The sequence below is a fragment of the Scyliorhinus torazame genome, chromosome 2 (assembly GCF_047496885.1).
Source record: "Scyliorhinus torazame isolate Kashiwa2021f chromosome 2, sScyTor2.1, whole genome shotgun sequence".
Taxonomy (NCBI): domain Eukaryota; kingdom Metazoa; phylum Chordata; class Chondrichthyes; order Carcharhiniformes; family Scyliorhinidae; genus Scyliorhinus; species Scyliorhinus torazame.
The window spans coordinates 173,121,148-173,141,134 of NC_092708.1; the positions used below are offsets into that span (position 1 = coordinate 173,121,148).

The 19,987-nt window shown below is 47.2% G+C and overlaps 1 protein-coding gene across 30 annotated transcripts in view; it reads left to right on the plus strand.

Annotated features, from left to right (window-relative positions):
* The window catches only part of map2 (microtubule-associated protein 2), a 448,598-nt gene that overhangs the window by 330,797 nt on the left and 97,814 nt on the right, over positions 1–19,987 (plus strand). For 26 of the 30 annotated variants that reach the window (XM_072480099.1, XM_072480193.1, XM_072480089.1 and 23 more), the window contains one exon: positions 3,684–3,728. The exons of the other annotated variants lie outside the window; for them this stretch is intronic. In XM_072480099.1, coding sequence (XP_072336200.1) covers positions 3,684–3,728 — 45 coding nt within the window. The remainder of the gene's footprint in view (positions 1–3,683; positions 3,729–19,987) is intronic. 30 annotated transcript variants of the gene reach the window in all.

Here is a 19,987-nt window from a genome sequence, read left to right on the forward strand (position 1 = left end):
CTTTGGGATTCTCTAAACCCTGGACCGTAATAACTGGATTAAAGGTTTTTGTCAATGATACATGATTGACATGATTGAGAAGATTGAGAGGGAACATTTTCAAGGGGAATGCTGAATGGCTGAATCTTTTTCGTTTTCCGGAGACTAGGTATCTCCCATGCTTCACCACTTCTCTGAAGTGCATTGAACCACATTACTAACAAAATGAGCCTGGCTTCATTAAATTTAGTGGAGGGGGATGCTTGAAATGCCCTCCCCACAATGGAGTCAGAAAGGTCAGGAGTGTTGCGAACAGGCTTGCTGTCCACTCCCTTATCCCATGCTGGCAGAAATGACTAGAAATGGGAATGGGCTAGGGAATCCTTGAATTGGATCTCGCCTGCCTTTTTTAAAGGCCCTCCAGATTTAGCCCAACTCCAATAACATCTGGGCCCATATTTACTTCTGCCCCCAGATCAGGAAAAAAATTACATGTTTCATAATATTTGAATCCCTCCCTTTCTCACCAAGTCTCCCAGTTTGCATGTTGCGGTCTCGCCTACTGTCTTGAGAGCCGACGACAGACCCTTGCTGCCTCTTTCCGGGTAGTCTTGCCAAACCAGAAGTCATGGGGCAATATTAAGCCTTCCTCCTGGAATCTTGTCTACTGAGAGCTGCCAGCCAATCAAAAGTCAGCAGCACTACTGGGGGGGCAGTGGAGGTGTGGATCGCGTGGCTGCTGGGGGAAGGAGCGGCACTGGAGTCCCAGGATCGTGGAGCATCCAGGCCACAGTTAAGTAATGTGGGGGGATAGTGATTTTGTGCACTGGGTGCCATGAGCAGAGAGGTGCCGGGAGTCTGCAGCAAGGAGAAAATGTAGCTATTGGTGGGCCCCACCTTCTCAATGTCCAGTCTCTCAGTCGAGCACTGAGTGCCTTTAATCACTGTGCCTCCCTCACCCCCCTCAACCCACAAAAAGTGATAATTAATTGACCACTTAAGGGCTTTGATAGGTGGTGGGGTTGGAAAGTAGACCTTGAAAAATCCCAGTCACTTAAATTTGGCTGAGGCGGCAAGTCAACAGGTTTCCAGTATGCCACCTTTCAGCCTAATTTCAAACCCTCCCTACTTCCAAGCTCGTCACCAGTGAGAGCCGAAGATTCTGCCCTATTTTGAAATTCAATTCTTATATTTGCTGAATAAAGCTTTTGACATGATTCCTACTTTTTCCTTCAAATTATTTGGAAAACAATCAAGCACACATACTGGTAGATGCTGCAGATAAACAGTGGCCTCAATATTAACCAACCCACCTCTGCCCACCCCCACGTTGGGCAGGACGAGGTCAGGGGAAAAGATGGTTAACCCTAAAAAAACACACAATGTGATTCCAATCCAACATGTATATGCCTGCTGCTGTTTTCATGGCCATAGATAGACCAGTGTGCAAATGCTCTTTTTTGAGTAGCAGGATACTTAATTTAGCATATTGGTGGCTGATTTAAATTTGAATACTATCATGTTTGCTTTGGGAAAACCTCAGAAAACCTGGTAGTGGAAAAGAAGTGGGGCTGCTTTTTTGTATGCATATTTTACAGATGATTAGACAAGTGGATTAATGGTATACGTGCCTTATGCCCATATTTTACATTCTCTAAGTGATTTTTTTTTAAGGTGTGTCAAGAATTCTTCTCAGCAAAACAAAGATGTCTCCAAAAGAAGACATTTGTATTTGTAACACATAGTCGCTCATAGGTCAAATTTATTTTTGCAACCGGCTTATGTGTGGCACGGGAGCACAGTGGTTAACACAGTTGTTTTACAGCGCCATGGTCCCAGTTAGATTCCCGGCTTGGGTCACTGTCTGTGCGGAGTCTGCACGTTCTCCCCGTGTCTGCGTGGGCTTCCTCCGGGTGCTCCGGTTTCCTCCCATAAGTCCCGAAAGACATGGGGCGAAATTCTCCTACCCGCCCCGCCACATTTCTGCGCTGACCGGCCGGCGGGAGTCTCCGTAACGCCGGCCGGTCAATGGGGTTTCCCATTGTGGGGCAGCCCCACGCCGTCGGGAAACCCCCGGGCGCCGGCAGAACGGAGACTCCCGCCGGCGGAGAATGACGCCCATGCTGTTGGGTGAATTGGACGTTCTGAATTTTCCCTCAGTGTACCCGAACAGGCGCCGAAGTGGTTATTTTCACAGTAACTTCATTGCAGTGTTAATATAAGTCTACTTGTGACAATAATAAAGATTATTATTACTGTACATTTTCAATCTGGTGCATTTTTTTGAATTCCATTTTTTCTAGCCTCGTCTTAATAGCTTCTGTTTCGTTTGATGTGAACGACTTGCACATTATCAGACTTGTCACTCAAACTCTGAAACTGTCTTAAGAGAATTATTGTCTGTTTTTACTTTTGCTGTTGTATTTTTAAGACAAATTTGGCCTTCGACTTCAGTCTAATTAAGATTTTACTTATCTGGATGTGAAAACAAAATGTATTCCTGATCAGCCTTGATGCATCGTGTTTATTGAATTCGTAGGTGAAAACCTTGGTGTTGTTTAAGGAATAATTGGATGCCACATTGGGAGAATCATCGGGTCTTTGGTGTATCAGCACATTCCATTCTTGCATTGAGAACCACCATCTGTATTTATCTTTCTTTATCATGACTGGAACATTTTTCTCCTAATTGTGGTATTGTGTTTCAGTAACTGGTGATCAGCATCGGCCTATGGGTTATTATGAGAATCCACCATAGCATCATTACTTTTTTGATTTTGTTAAAGTGTGTAAACTGAGACTCGGCCTGCGCCAACTTTAGCACGGGATAAGCAGAATAGTTGCTGAAAGTCATGATATTGTAGTGTGGCAAGCCTGGAATTGATGAAGAAATAATACTGGGGAATGAAAGGATAAATTGGGGAATAAAAGGAGAAATGTTGGCATTAAAATCATACTGGAAACTAGCCAAGTGTCGGTTGAGTAATTGTGATACATTACTCAACCGACACTTGGCTAGTGTCGGGACCTGTTCAGGTCCATAGGATTTCTGGTAATGAGGTGCCAACATACATACGTTTTATATGTTACATACTTGGTTATAACAAGATAAACTGGGATACTACTTGCCTATTTTTGCTTGGATATGCTAACCTGTCAAAGATTGACTAGTTCGCTTGATTTTTTTTTAGTGCCCAAATTCTTCCAATTACGGGGCAATTTAGCATGGCCAATTCACCTATCCTACACATCTTTTTGAGGTGTGGGGTGAGATCCACCCAGACAGGGGGAGAATGTGCAAACTCCACACGCAGTAGAACCCAGGTCCTCGGCGCTGTGAGGCAGCAGTGCTAACCACTGTGCCACAGTGCCATCCTTTAGTTCTCTATTTGACTAGCAATAAATGTTTGTTGTAATCTTCATGTCCAATTGTGTTACTAATAAAATGGTAACCATGATAACCAGAAAACATATTGTGCTCGCATAGAAAGAGCACGATTTTCCATGTATTTGTTTATTGTGACAGTGTTGTAAGATGTGCTCCAGACCGTAATGTATTTTTGCACTCACCATACAAAAAGTGAAATTCTTAAAATCAGCAATGCAATGTCGCATTTAATTTTGTTCTCAAGGTGATGTCCATGTGCCTCAAGCTCAACCTTTTTCTCATGTTCCTTTGCCTTCTTTCCATTTTTTTCTTGCAGCAGCTGGAAGAAATTTTGACAGTAAATCAGTTCCTGCACCAGAAGGTAAGATATCTGACTTGCATTATGTTCATGATCAAAAACATTAATACATTGTTCAAATTTTTAAAAAATTAGATTCCGGTTGTTTCATTGCTACATCATTAATGCATTGTTGTTGGCTTTAGAACAGGCAACATTTTTGTTTTGCATGTACTAGGATGTCCAGAATTGATGCTCTTAATCTACATGGACGGCACGGTAGCACATGGGTGGCATGGTAGCACAAGTGAATAGCACTGTGGCTTCACAGCTCTAGAGTCCCAGGTTCGATTCCCCACTGGGTCACTGTCTGTGCGGAGTCTGCATGTTCCCCCCGTGTCGGCGTGGGGCGTGGGTTTCCTCCGGGTGCTCCGGTTTCCTCCCACAGTCCAAAGACTTGCAGGTTAGGTGGATTGGCCATGATAAAATTGCCCTTAGTGACCAAAAAGGTTATGAGGGGTTATTGGGTTACGGGGATAGGGTAGAAGTGAGGGCTTAAGTGGGTCGGTACAGACTCGATGGGCCGAATGACCTCCTTCTGCACTGTATGTTCTATATTCTATTGGAGACAATGTGATGGGCAGAGTTTTGCATGAGTGAACCTTCTGAAGGGTAAATCTCAGAAGGCTACCTTGGAAAAATCAAATCTGTAATCAAATGAAGCTGAGTCTTTACAGCACTCAATGTGAGGTAAAAATTAAGACAAGATGATTTTTATACAGGCAGATGTAGAAATATTTATAATGGAAAAGATGCACAAAGTGTGATGCTCAACATAGGGTCAGTGAGTGTGCTAAGGATCAGCTTCAGAAGGCAACCAGGATAGACGACATGGCGGCGCAGTGGTTAGCACCGCTGCCTCACGGCCCTGAGGACCCGGGTTCGATCCCAGCCCCGGGTCACTGTCTGTGTGGAGTTTGCACATTCTCCCAGTGTCTGCTTGGGTCTCACCCCACAACCCAAAGATGTGCAGGGTAAGTGGATTGGCCACGCTAAATTGCCCCTTAATTGGAAATTTAAAAAAGAGAGAAAACAGCCAGGATGAAGCCAAGTTGGACATTCACAGCCTTTCAGAAGAACATTCAGGCTTGCTGATGACTTGATGTTGGTCATTCAGTCGTACAGCACAGAGGTGGTAATAGAATTGAAGATGATGGTGAATTCAGGCTAGGTGATAACAGCAGACACATGGAAACATTATATTATGTCTCCAAGGGGCGACAACATAAATGAGAAAAACAGGGATGGGAACATGATGGTATCATAAGTGAAACTAACCTTTCACTTCAAAGTCCAGGCAATTATTTCTTCCTTGTTCTTTGAACCTGTTTGGACTTTTGTGTTCGTTTGGAAAGGACTATTTTTAATATTGAATTTATGATTCACCTGCTAATGAAGCAAGCATCAAAGGCTGTTAGCGTCAGCAATTTAGTAACAAGGATTTAAACTTTTCATGTGATCCCTCTAATGCACACACCTTTGTGAGCCATGAAGTTTGGATATTTCCAGTTGAAACATTGCGCAGCAGTGTTGTACCTTTTATTCTTTGAGCTTTGCAACTATAAATCAAGAACTACATGCACAACATAAACTGGTACATTTTTGATTTGCTCATAGTCAAAACTACACTTCTGCAAATGAAGAATATCGTTTCACAATATAGCATCAATGCTGACTGTGATTTTACTTCTGTAGTCTATGATCTGTGTCCAGAAGATAGTCTGAGATCATGCTCACTACTGTACGTAACCTGGATGATCGATGCTGCTGAGAACATGTGAACTAAATTGTTCTGTACAACTGTTTTAATTTTTTCATGGTATTCTTCATTGTCTGTTATTTTAAAATAGTCTTGATTTTAGCTAACATAAATTCTGACTTTATTTTCAAATTTACACCCCCTTCAAGTGATATTGACGTTGGATTTTAATGTGCATCTGATTTTAGTGTAGAAACCAGCGATTCAACCACATATTTTCGAAGTATCATCTTGGGCGAATTTGGCAGGGTGATTCTCCCCAGCTTTTTGGGTGAGATCCACACCGCTATTCACCATAATTAAGTCAGTTTTTGGGGGCCTTGGAGAGTTTCTCTCTTGTCATGCCCACACTTAGAAATGTTTTCAACACTGGGGAGCTAAACACGCTGGTCAAACCGGTTGTTCTGAGAATAGGGCGCGACATTCATCAGCCTTGTCGCGCCAGCAGGTCGGGCATGTCGAGGCCAGTAAATTACGCGCAAGACTCTCAGCTTCCCGGCGCTTGGCCCAGTGATGTCGGCAACGCAATTCAACATTAATTGGTTCATGCAACGAAGCCTTCCAGAATTTCCGCCGCAAATGTAGGGTTGCCAGCTGATTCGCCGGGACCGTGCTCGCCAGCCCCCCCCCCCCCCCCCCCCCCCCCCCCCCCCCGCTAACAAGGTCAAGCAGCACTTGCTCAGCCAACTCACAACAATGGCACCAAGGAGACCAGCCTCAAGATTCGGGGATGCTGACCTGGGGAGGCCCCTGGATGCGGTGGAGGCCAGGATGGATGTCTTGTTCCACCGAGGCTCCTGGAGGGTGAGTCACAAGGCCTGGGTTGAGGTGGTGGCAGCTGTGACTTCAGGAAGAATGACCAGGAGGACTGGCCTCCAGTGCTGAGAAAAGGTCAAAGACCTACATGACAGCACGAATGAGTAGACACCAACGCATTCCCCACCCCCACACAAGGGAGCATCCACCTCCCAAGCAAACCCCAACCCTCCCTCCACCTCCCTCCCCATTCACCACCCCCAACACCAACCTTCCCATCCCACCCCCTCCAACTACTGTGAACCATGCATGTAGCTAATGATGCCCTCTCTGCGTCTCCTCAGGAAAAGCTCTCCCATAATCATTGGGAGAGGCCCCAGACTGGCAGTGGGGTGCTGGACCTGAGAATTTTACCTCCTTCGAGGAGCGTGCCCTGGAGGGGTTTGGGGTGGCTGACACAGGGCGGTCACCCACGCGGAGACTGCACCCTGGGGACCTGTCAACAGTGAGTTGTTATTGCCTTACTGACTGACCCATCCCTCCCACTGACCACATGTTCAGTCTCCCGCAGGTCCTCTAGCCGGCGTGCCGGCCCATACCGGGGGGCATCCTCTTCTGCCTCCCAGGAGACCACCTCACAGGAGAGCTCCGAAGATCCAGCCGTTATAGTCGCGGCACAGCTGTCACCCACACCCTCCACCAGCGCAGATACACGCACCTCGGCGGAACATATTAATGGACAGGCTTCGGGGGCACAATCTGATGAGCACCACACTGCTGCTGATGCACATCAGGTGGAGCAGTCAGAGGGCTGCTGGATCCCAGGACCCAGCTGGGTCCCGGCCTGATGGTGCGCCTGTGGTACAGAGGTACCCGCAGCTGATGGAGACGACAGGTAGTGGCCGGGATGTTTAGAGTTAAATGTCATCATCACTCCAGCAGATCTATAGCCACTTGGAGGAGTCCCAGAGGCTACGGGGGCAAGAGATGTCGCCGGCAATGCGTGGTACTGAGGCCAACACTGTTAGGGTGATGACCGCAATGGAAAGCCTGCTGCACGACATCAGCACTATTAGTGAATGTGTCCAAGGCGTTGCGCAGTTGGTGGAGGTCATGGCTGATGGTCTTGGCAGAATGTCTGCCTTCCTGGGGGATGCCGTCCAGTACCAGGCCATCCATGATATGTCCCACTTTCAGATGAGCATGGCCGAGGCACTACGGAGCTTGTCGCAGGAGACGCTGCAGAGCATGGCCCAGTCACTGAGGAGCATTGCCAAGGGTGACGACACAATAGTGCAGACTATGGGGAACTGGCGGAGCTGTCAGAGCCAATTGATGAAAGGGCAGCCGGGACTCAAAATAGCTGCCCCTCTGTCCCAAGGTGAACCCCAGGGTCCTATGGGCATCGACTGAGAGGAGAGGGTGCAGGGTGCCAACCGGACCTATCCCATGGAGTGGCGAACAGTGGCCATCAGCTGCCCAGAGTTCCATCCCCCTCTGATGAGGCCACATCTCGATGTCAGCACACGCAATAAGGTGGCGTGGCTGTGAATGTGCCGCCAACAAGTGCGCCAGGGCCCTCTGGCCCCAAAGCTATCAGGGGCATCGAAGGCCATGGACGTGGTAAGCAGCTGGCCACCTTCATCTCAGATGTGCATCCTGGGGTGATACCTAGACGTAGCGGTAGAGCTAGGAGGGCCTAGCACGTTGAGGATTGCTGAGGGCACTGGGGGGAGGGAGGGGGGTGGGGAGGTGTTGGGACGTGACTTGTATTACACATTAAACACCCTCGTGCAAGCCATTATGATGCTTCTATCACTTTCTTCCACAATGCGGACTGACCTCCAATCCCTTGGCCCATCTCTCCAGGCATTTTTCCCTCCCCTTAGCATCCACCCACCCTCCGGACATGTCCTCGGAGCTGTGTCCCATCTCCTGAGTGTTTAGATGTTGGCAGCTGCATGTGTGGTGTTGCCTCCCGCAGTATTCAGGCTCAGTATCCAGGCATCAGTGTGTGATTGGGATGCTAGGCAATGACTCCCACATGCTACCTGGCCTGCCCACCAGGAACCCACTTGGGATGTGTGAAGTGCTCACTTAACCACGATTGCCAATTCCCTATTACCAATAACCTTAAGCCGCACGGTCAGAGGCCGTTGCAGTGGGCGGGGGTTATGGGTTGTCGTTGGGGCAGACGGGCAGACACAAGGTTTGCCCCGGAACGGGTAAACGATCCAGAGGTTGGCATGGTAGTGCCATGAGCAGTTGCTATCCAGAGCCTCCCTCCACTCTCCTATGGCAGCCCATCCCTGCAGAGATCCCCATCCCCAGCCGAGTGTCGTTTCTCCCCGCCCCCCCTGAGCACTGGGATGGCAAACCCAGCGCCCGGGCTTTTTATCGGCTCCCCACAGAATCCCTTCCACCAGGTTCAGGTTCAGGTTTTTCGAAAGGAATAATATCGGCGCCAGCGTGAGCACTTGCTGGGGAGGCCGCTGAATGAAAGGAGGCCGTTGAATATGGGGTGTCTTTCGTTAATTGTATAAACATGGGGCTTAAGTTGTGATAATTGGTTTCCCGCCATGCGACAGCGACATTCTGATTTCACCTACAGGAGCGGACCGGTTGCATCGCTGTTTGGCACCTGGCACAGTTCTCGGTTTTTGGCCTCTCCTGCTATTCACTGGCCTTGTTTTGCTTGAGCAAGAGTATAATGAGGCCAGAGAATCATGCCCATTGAGTAGTGCTGATAATAGATGCAAAGTCCCATTCTGATATCTGTAATTTTCACTTAATTTATGTTGTGGCCTGAAATGATTGCACCTCTAATATGCATTAAAATGCCATTGAGTATGGTAGTATGGGCAGAATTTATTGTATACACTGGGGGTCTTGTCCACTGGCTGGAGAACCCAGCAGGAGTTCTGCATCACCTCTATTGGGGAAAACCCAGCGGGATTAAGTGCATTCCAGGCATTTAAGCGACCCGCATCAGGCATTCCCAGGATTATGGATCCAGAGGACAGAACTCCTGATCCCCCCCACCACCTCTCCCAAGCGAGCTGCCTGCCAATTAGAGGCCTCGGACCAATGAGGGACCCAAGGCAAGAGGTGTGTGACGGTAGGGTGGGAGTCCTGGAGGAGTAGGGTGAGAGGAAAAGGGTGGGGTTGGTTGCCAGTTACCACCCTCCCTTCCCGATGCTAGGTCATTCATGGTGGGAATGCGTTGGGGTTCTCACCCAGCACCCTCCCACCGAATTAAATGCCCCCACCTCTGAACTCATCAAATGGGGGCATTACATTCTGCACCATGTGTCTGGACTAGTAATGCGGAGTGTGGGCCAAATCCTACCAAGGCTGTTTGAGAACTTAATTGAGTTGAAAATAATCTCCAAATAAATCTAGTATCAATAAAAGTGACCATGATGTTGCCAAAATGTCATGAAAACCCAGATGCTTCATAAAGGACAGAACTTGCCCTATTTGTAAGCCTAGTGCCTCACTGACATAGCTGAACAAATGACTCAATTGTGAGGGATAGTAATGAATGTTTGACTTGCCTGAAATGCCCACAGTGATTTTTTTCTCTTTTTAAAAGAAAACCTGTTTTATTCTGGATTGTTGTTGGTTCTCATGACTTCATCCTTTTCCACTCTTGAACTTTCATTGAACCCCAGTGGGGGAAAAAAAGGGCTGAGTACAACACTCTTAATTCACTTAATTCGCTTAATTAAATCCAGTGCTTTATATTTCCAAAGTATCACCAAAGGTAACAGAATTTTGCTAATTCACGACTCAATAAAACAAACCGTTGTTAATCGTTCAACTATAGTTACCGTGTACAGGATTTTGACAAAGGTTTTAATGAGTTGAATAGAGTTGAATTCTATGACAAGAATGAATTAGGTTTGATAGAGCTCCTTTAAAATGTTGTGAGTTTGAAAGAGAACAAATAACCACTTGTATCTTACTGTATTATCAAGAACATCAAATATTCCACTGAGGTATTTGGTTCTACTGTTCCAAAAGAGTGTGAATAAAATTATAATGTGGTGTTTTGTATTTTACTATTTTATAAAAATTCTGATCATGACAAAGAGTTGTTATTTAGGAACGTCTGAGATGACTTCCGGTTGCGGCGATGACCAGCTAAGCCGCACGTTTCGGCGGCTCCAGCTCGAACGGACCTTCGGGCTCTTTAAAGAGCCCCAACGGGGAATCTTTTCGGGACGAAACCCGGTGTGGGGTGAGACAACAAGGAGTCCCCCCCAACGAAAAAGAAAAATATCGGCGGCGGCGGCCAGATAGCGAAGGACAGGCAGAAGGAAAAAGGAGCAAGATGGCAGCGGAGGGAGCCCAGGCGACATGGGGGCCGGACCAAGACGAATTTTTGAGACGGTGTGTGGAGCTGCTTAAGAAGGAGGTGCTGGCCCCGATGCTACAAGCAATTGAGGGGCTTAAGGAGACACAAAAGACCCAGGAGATGGAGCTTCGCGTGGTGGAGCAGAAGGTGACGGACAACGAGGATGAGATCCTGGGCCTGGCGGTCAAAATGCAGACGCACGAGGTGCTCCACAAAAAGTGCATTGAAAGGATTGAAGTCCTAGAAAACAGATCACTGAGAAAGAACCTTCGGATCCTGGGTCTCCCCGAGGGAGTGGAAGGAGCGGACGGCGGGGCTTATGTGAGCAAGATGCTACGCTCGCTAATGGGAGCTGAGGCCCCCTCGGGCCCCTTGGAAGTATGGGCCCTGCGAGGAGACCAAAGGCGGGAGAACCACCTAGGGCGACGATTGTGCGATTTCATCGCTTCAATGACAGAGAGGTGGTTCTGAGATGGGCCAAAAAGGTACGAAGTAGTAGATGGGAGAATGCGGTGGTACGGGTGTACCAGGATTGGAGTGCGGAGGTGGCGAGAAGGAGGGCGAGTTTTAATCGAGCCAAGGAGGTGCTACACAAGAAGAAGGTGAAGTTCGGGATGTTGCAGCCGGCGCGACTGTGGGTCACGCACCAGGAGAGGCATCACTACTTCGAAACGGCGGAAGAAGCATGGACCTTCATTAAAAACAAGAAACTGGATCAGAACTGAGGGACTGATGTTGGAGGGGAAACGACAATGCTGATGTATATAGAGATGTAAATTGGGGAAGGGGGGACGCTGAGAAATGTGGGCGCCGGTGGGGGGGAAGAAGAGACAAAGGCGGGGGATGGGGAATGGGAGTGGGGCGGCAGAGGGAGCTGCACCACAAGGGGCGGGACAGCTATAGAGAACACGGGGCTTATTGTTCTTGTTCCCGCGCCAGAAAGATGATGGCGGGAAGATAGGCGCAAGGTAGATGGGAGTTCCCCACACGGGGGGGGTCAAGGAGAGAGCGGGAGAAGCCGGGGTCAGTTGAAGTCAGCTGACTTTCGGAAGCAATATGGGGGGAGTAATCACGCTAGATGGGGATCTAGCGGGGTGGGGGGGGAGGGGGGGGGATAACTGGGTTGCTGCTGCAGAGATCGAAGAGGAAATGGTAAAAGAAAAGGTGGTCGGGCGGGAATGCGCCGCCTGGGGAACGGGTGGGTGCGCGGAACAGGGACGTGGGACTGGCCTAGAGAGGATGATGGCTAGTCGACAGGGGAGGGGGGCAGGCAGCCCCCCAGTTCGGCTGATCACGTGGAACGTGAGAGGCCTAAATGGGCCGATTAAAAGGGCCCGAGTGTTCGCGCACTTGAAAGGACTGAGGGCAGACGTGGCCATGCTTCAGGAGACGCACCTGAAGGTGGCGGACCAAGTTAGGTTAAGGAAAGGATGGGTGGGACAAGTGTTCCACTCAGGGCTGGATGCAAAGAACAGAGGGGTGGCCATACTGGTGGGGAAACGGGTGTCATTCGAAGCTAGGAACATTGTAGCAGACAGCGGAGGCAGATATGTGATGGTGAGTGGCAGACTGCAGGGAATGGAGGTCGTGTTGGTTAACGTATATGCCACGAATTGGGATGATGCGGGATTTATGAAGCGGATGCTGGGACGTATCCCGGACCTGGAGGTAGGAAACCTGATAATGGGGGAGGGGGACTTCAACACCGTGTTGGACCCATGGTTAGATAGATCTAGATCTAGGACCGGAAGAAGGCCGGCAGCAGCCAAGGTGCTTAGGAGGTTTATGGACCAAATGGGGGGAGTGGATCCGTGGCGATTTGTTAGGCCGATGGCCAAAGAGTTCTCCTTCTTCTCCCATGTTCACAAGGCGTACTCCCGGATAGATTTCTTTGTTTTGGGAAGGTCACTGATCTCGAGGGTCGAAGGAATTGAGTACGCAGCCATAGCTGTTTCAGATCATGCCCCACACTGGGTGGACCTGGAACTAGGAGAGGAGAGGGAGCAGCGTTCACTCTGGCGACTGGATGTGGGATTACTGGCGGATGAGGGAGTCTGCGGCAGGGTGCGGGGATGTATCGAAAGGTACCTGGAGGCCAATGACGACGGGGAGGTCCGAGTGGGAGTAGTATGGGAAGCACTAAAGGCGGTGGTCAGAGGAGAGCTGATCTCCATCAGGGCCCACAAGGGGAAAATAGAGGCCAAGGAAAGGGAAAGACTACTGGGGGAGATTTTGAGGGTAGATAAAAAATATGCGGAGGCCCCGGATGAAGAACTACACAGGGAGAGGCGACGACTCCAGACGGAGTTCGACCTGTTGACCACAAGGAGGGCGGAGGCACAGTGGAGGAAGGCACAGGGGATGAGATATGAATATGGGGAAAAGGCGAGTCGCCTGTTGGCCCATCAGCTGCGAAAGAGGACAGCGGCGAGGGAGATAGGGGGAATTAGGGATGAAATGGGAGCTACGGTGCGGAGAGAAGGGAAGATAAACGAGGTGTTTAAGACCTTTTACGAGAGACTATATAGGTCCCAGCCCCCGGAGGGAAAAGAGGAGATGCGGCAGTTTTTGGACCAATTAAGGTTCCCGAGGGTAGAGGAGCAGGAGGTGGAAGGCCTGGGGGCGCCGATTGGGGTGGACGAGGTTACCAAGGGGCTGGGGAACATGCAGGCAGGGAAGGCCCCGGGGCCAGATGGGTTCCCGGTGGAATTCTATAGAAAATATGTGGACTTGTTGGCCCCGCTGCTGGTAAGGACCTTTAACGAGGCCAGAGAAGGGGGGACCCTACCCCCGACAATGTCGGAGGCGACGATATCGCTAATCTTGAAGCGGGATAAAGATCCGCTGCAGTGCGGGTCCTATAGGCCTATCTCACTGCTAAATGTGGACGCCAAGTTGCTAGCAAAGGTGCTGGCAACGAGGATAGAGGATTGTGTCCCGGGGGTGGTGCACAAAGACCAGACAGGGTTCGTAAAGGGGAGACAACTAAATGTCAACGTGCGACGGCTATTGGGGGTGATAATGATGCCCCCAGCAGAGGGGGAGGCAGAGATAGTGGCGGAAATGGATGCAGAGAAGGCATTTGATAGGGTGGAGTGGGAGTATCTATGGGAGGTGCTGAGGAGGTTCAGGTTCGGGGACGGGTTTGTCAGCTGGGTTAAACTCCTCTATGGGGCCCCAATGGCAAGTGTGGTCACAGGTCGGCAAAGGTCAGAGTATTTTCGACTACACAGGGGAACAAGACAGTGATGCCCGTTGTCCCCATTACTGTTCGCGCTGGCAATTGAACCACTGGCCATAGCGCTGAGAGACTCCAGAAAATGGAGAGGGGTGATTAGAGGGGGAGAGGAACACCGAGTGTCACTCTACACGGATGACCTACTGCTGTATGTGACGGACCCAGTGGGGGGGATGACAGAGGTCATGCAGATATTGAGGGAGTTTGGAGATTTTTCGGGATATCGGCTTAACATGGGAAAGAGTGAGCTTTTTGTGATACACCCTGGGGACCAGAGTAGAGGGATAGATGGCCTACCGCTAAGGAGAGTGGAAAGAAACTTACGTTACCTGGGGATTCAGATAGCCAGGAGCTGGGGAACCTTACACAGACTCAATCTGACACGGCTGGTGGAACAAATGGAAGAGGATTTCAAAAGGTGGGACATGCAGCCGCTGTCACTGGTGGGCAGAGTGCAGGCAATTAAGATGATGGTCCTCCCGAAGTTCCTATTTGTGTTCCAATGTCTCCCTATATTGATCACTAAGGCCTTCTTTAAAAAAATAGATAGGAGCATCACGAGCTTCGTGTGGGCAGGGAAGGCCCCGAGGGTAAGGAGGGGGTTCCTACAACGTAGCAGAGACTACTACTGGGCCGCCAACGTGGCGATGATTCGTAAGTGGATGATAGAGGGAGAGGGAGCGGCGTGGAAAAGGTTGGAGATGAAGTCCTGCAAAGGGACGAGTTTAAAAGCGCTGGTGACGGCGCCACTACCGCTCTCCCCAAAAAAATGTACCACGAACCCAGTGGTGGCGGCAACATTAAGTATCTGGGGGCAATGGAGGCGACAGAGGGGTGTGCTGGGAGCCTCGGTGTGGTCCCCGATCAGGAACAACCATAGGTTTGCCCCAGGGAGGCTGGACGGAGGATTCCAGAGCTGGCACCAGGTAGGAATCAGGAGAGTGGGAGATTTATTTATAAACGGGACGTTTGCGAGCTTGGGAGCGCTTGAGGAAAAGTATGAGCTGCCACGGGGAAATTTCTTTAGATATATGCAGGTGAGAGCGTTCACGAAACTGGTGAGGGAATTTCCACTGCTCCCGACACAAGGGATCCAGGATAGAGTGCTTTCGGGGGTGTGGGTCGGGGAGGGCAAAGTGTCAGAGATATACCGGGAGATGAGAGAAGAGGGGGAGGAGCTGGTGGGTGAACTGAAGGGAAAATGGGAAGAAGAGCTCGGGGAGGAGATTGAGGAGGGTTTGTGGGCTGATGCCCTAAGCAGGGTAAATTCCTCTTCCTCGTGTGCCAGGCTTAGCCTGATCCAATTTAAGGTGCTGCATAGAGCACACATAATGGGAGCAAGGTTGAGCAGGTTCTTCGGAGTGGAGGACAAGTGTGGGAGGTGCGGGGGAAACCCGGCGAACCACACACATATGTTCTGGTTGTGTCCAGCACTGGAGGAGTATTGGAGGGGAGTGGCAAGAGTGATCTCGAAGGTGGTGAAGGTCCGGGTCAAGCCAGGCTGGGGGTTAGCTATATTTGGAGTAGCGGATGAGCCGGGAGTGCAGGAGGCGAAAGAGGCCGATGTCTTGGCCTTTGCGTCCCTAGTAGCCCGGAGTAGGATTTTACTCATGTGGAAGGAAGCGAAACCCCCCAGACTGGAGGCCTGGATAAACGATATGGCGGGGTTCATAAAACTAGAGCAGATTAAGTTTGCGCTGAGAGGATCGGCTCAAGGGTTCACCAGACAGTGGCAACTGTTCCTCGACTACCTAGCGGAACGTTAGAGGGAAGATAGATGGCCAGCAGCAGCAACCCAGGGGGAGGGGGGGGGGGGGGTAAATTGTTTGGGTTTTTGGAGGGGGCGGGGGGGAGTATTACTTTGTGTTATTTGGTTAGTTTACCATGTTGGTTAAACAATGTTATATTGCAGTTATCATGTTACCTTTTTTTTGATTTGTAAGGGAAAAAATTGTGTTTGAAAACTTTAATAAAATATATTTTTTTTAAAAAGGAACGTCTGAGATATATATTTGTCTGTGTTTCTATTTTTAATATTCCCTCTTTCTACCAAAACGGAATATCGCTTTTTGTGTCATTTAATTCTGTTGTATGTAAAGTATTGGATTCTTCTATTTTCATTAAGGGGAATGCAAAATAATGTATTGTTTAAAAAATATTTTTCAGTGTGTGTTCTTCTTTAGTTTTCTTTGTGTAATTTTTCCACTTTGTTTTTCAGTCCTTTTCTTCTGTTCTTTTGCTCCATTTCTTCTCTGACCACTTTTTGTACATTTGTTTCTTCGTTGTACTCATTATTGCCTTTTTATTGACTTATTGGAGTTATTCCCAAACTTCATGCTGAGAATATATGGAGGTCACATAAGTACATGATCAACAGAAAAAGCTGCATGAAATTGCTGCAATAGCGAAAAACATTAATTCGATTATGTTATGGGCCAGGGTTTGGAGAACCCCAAAGTGTATCATGGAGTTCACCTGACCACAACTTTTAATAGATTGTGGTATGGGGAGCACACGGCCCACTCTACAGGTGTGGTACAGCAGAAATGGAAAAGCATTTCTTAAAAGCAAAACAATGTTTATTCTAAGAACTCAAGTTAACCTTTTTAAAACCTATATTGAACATCTTTGCAACCATTAATTCAAATACAACCCCAAAAGAATACAACACTAAGTAATCCTTTAAGCTTTCCTTTTAACATCCAGATGACTTAAAATACGTTTTACCAGAAGCACATCAGGTTAAAGTCACTACTGTTATTAGTTTTACATCACCAGAATCGATTTACAATCTTTAGATTACATAGAGAGATTCATACACCTTCTGGCTGTGACTGCAGCTATCCAGCTCTGAAAACGAAACTAAAACACACCCTGCAGCCTGCTCAAAAACGAAAGTAAAAGTTGACAGCCCAGCTTCACCCACTCTCTGACATCACTGCAGTAGTAAACACCCATTTCGTAAAGGTACTCTCACTACAGATATTTATATACACACCCATTAATAAACACCCATTTCTTAAAGGTACTCTCACATGACACCTCCCCCCAAGAAAAAAAAGTAAACCATCAACTTCAAGATGGTTTCATTTTTCACCTTTTCACTATCCTTTAAGAAATTCACACAGTAAATATACCTTTTTGTTTCAAACAAAACAACACACGCAAACAGGTATAATAATATAGTCCATTTTTTTTCGTTCTTCTTCCTCCAACTGAAATCCTTCTCGATTGACAGTCAGTTTGAACAAGAAAGGATATTATTAAACTAGAAATAGTGCAGAAAATATTTACTGGGATGTTACCGGGTCTTGATGGTTTGAGTTATAAGGAGAGGCTGGATAGACTGGGACTTTTTTCCCTGGAGCGTAGGAGGCTTAGGGGTGATCTTATAGAGGTCTATAAAATAATGAGGGGCATAGATAAGGTAGATAGCCAACATCTTTTCCCAAAGGTAGGGGAGTCTAAAACTAGAGGGCATAGGTTTAAGGTGAGAGGGGAGAGATTCAGAAGGGCCCAGAGGGGCAATTTCTTCACTCAGAGGGTAGTGCGTGTCTGGAATGTGCTGCCAGAGGTAGTAGTAGAGGCGGGTACAATTGTGTCTTTTAAAAAGCATTTAGATAGTTACATGGGTAAGATGGGTATAGAGGGTTATGGGCCAAGTGCGGGCAACTGGGACTAGCTTAATGGTAAAAACTGGGCGGCATGGACTGGTTGGGCCGAAGGGCCTGTCTCCATGCTGTAAACTTCTATGATTCTATGAAGAAGGTCTCTGCATGATCCATCCATTTGTCTACGCCTTGGTATGTCTCTTTAAAGTCACATACTTTAGTTCAATCTGATCGCAGAGTCTCTTGTAATTCTCCAACACAGGAGCATTGGTTATCACAGCTTTCAGGCAGTCAAATGCCTGTTGAAATTCTGCTGTCCACTGAAACTTTTGACGTTTCTTCAGCAAATCCATCAGTGGAGCAACCACGCTACAAAACCTTTGCACAAATGTTCGATCAAATCCACTCATGCAAGAAATCGCATTATTTCCCTTCGTCTTGAGGTTATCGGAAACTCCTCAATAACTGTTGGTTTCGCAACCCATGTGACCATTCGACCCTGTCCGGTTGTATGGCCAAGGAAAGTGACTTGGGCTTTTCCAAATTCACTTTTGGCTAGTTTTAATCATCAGACCCGCCTCCTGAAGTCAATCGAATAACTCCATCAGATGTTTCAAATGTTCTGTCCATATCTGGCTGAAAATTACCAGATCGTCGATGTGTACCGCATAATTGGGTAATCCTGAAACGACTTTGTTAGTTAACCGTTGAAATGTGGCTGGGGCGTTTTTCACACGAAATGGCATAACTTTGAATTGTTATATACCATCTAGAGTCACAAAAGCTGAAATATCCTTCGCCCTTTCGGATAAAGGTACCTGATTGTAACCTTTAAGTAAATCCAGTTTGGAAATAAAAGCTGATTGTCCCACTTTCTCAATGCAATCCTCCAAACATGGGATAGGATAAGAGTCCGTTCTTGTAACTGCATTAACCTTTCTAGAGTCCACACACAACCATTGGGTACCGTCTGGTATAGGTACCATCACTATGGGTGAGCGCCATTGGCTGCAACCCACTTCAATTATGCCATTTTTAAGCACAGTCTCAATCTCTTAGTTAACCTGTGCCAATTTTAAAGAGTTAAGTCTGTATGGATGTTGTTTGATTGGAACAGCATTTCCCACATCTACATGTATAGCCATTTTAGTACTTCCCAATTTATCACTACAAACGTGCCCATGTGATATCAATAACTCTTTCAGGTCAGTTCTTTTTTTCCTCTGGAAGGGAACTCAACAATTTATCCCTATTTTTAAGAACATCCTCATTTTCCAATTTAATTTGAGGTATGTCAAATTCACAGTCACCTGGATTTGGTTCATCACTTTGAGTTAGAATTATTAAAATCTCCTCTTTCTCTCCTTCCCTTTCAAAGTACCTTTTAAGTCATATTCACATGACACACTCGGTGATTCTTCCTTCTATCTGGTGTTTTTACCACATAATTCACCTTACTAAATTTCCTTTCAATCTGATAAGGTCCACAAAACCTAGCTTTTAAAGGCTCACCTACCACTGGTAACGACACTAAAACTTTATCTCCACTGGCAAAACTATGAACTTTGGATTTCTTGTCCGCTACCCGTTTCATCACATTTTGTGCAACTTTTAAATGTTGTCGAGCCGATTCACCTGCTCTATTTAATCGTTCCCTAAAATTTGACACGTAATCCAATAATGTAATTTCCGATTTATCACTCACCAATTTTTCCTTAATCAATTTAAGTGGTCCTCTTACCTCATGACCAAAAATTAGTTCAAAAGGACTAAATTTGGATGACTCATTAGGTGCATCCCTAATTGTAAACCGTACGAATGGAATTCCTTTGTCCCAATCCTCTGGATAATCGTGACAATAAGCCCTCAACATTGTCTTTAATGTCTGATGCCACCTTTCTAATGCTCCCTGCGATTCTGGATGGTATGCAGTTGATTTAAATTGTTTTATTCCTAAGCTATCCATAACTTCTTTGAATAACTTTGAGGTAAAATTTGATCCTTGATCCGATTGTATTTCTGTGGGTAGTCCATATCGAGTAAAGAATTTAAGTAACTCCTCCACAATCTTTTTAGTTGTAATATTATGTACTGGAATGGCATCTGGAAACCTAGTAGACACATCCAGTATAGTCAAAAGATATTGATTCCCACTTTTCATTTTAGGAAGTGGTCCTACACAATCAATTAGGACCCTTATAAAAAATTCCTCAAATGCTAGAATGGGTATTAAGGGTGCTGGTTTTATCACTGCTTGAGGTTTCCCTATAACTTGACATGTGTGACATGTTTAACTACATGTTTATGTAGTCCAGGCCAATAAAAATGTTTTTGGATTTTAGCTTGAGTTTTCCTTATTCCCAAATGACCTCCCACTGGTACCTCATGTGCAACTCGCAACACCTCCTTTCTATATCCTACCAGCAATACTACTTGATGAACTTCTGCCCACTTTTAATCCGCCTTCATATGTAAAGGTCTCCATTTTCTCATCAAGACATTACTTTTACAGTAATAACACTCTGGTATACACACAGATTCCTCTTATGTGTATGCTTT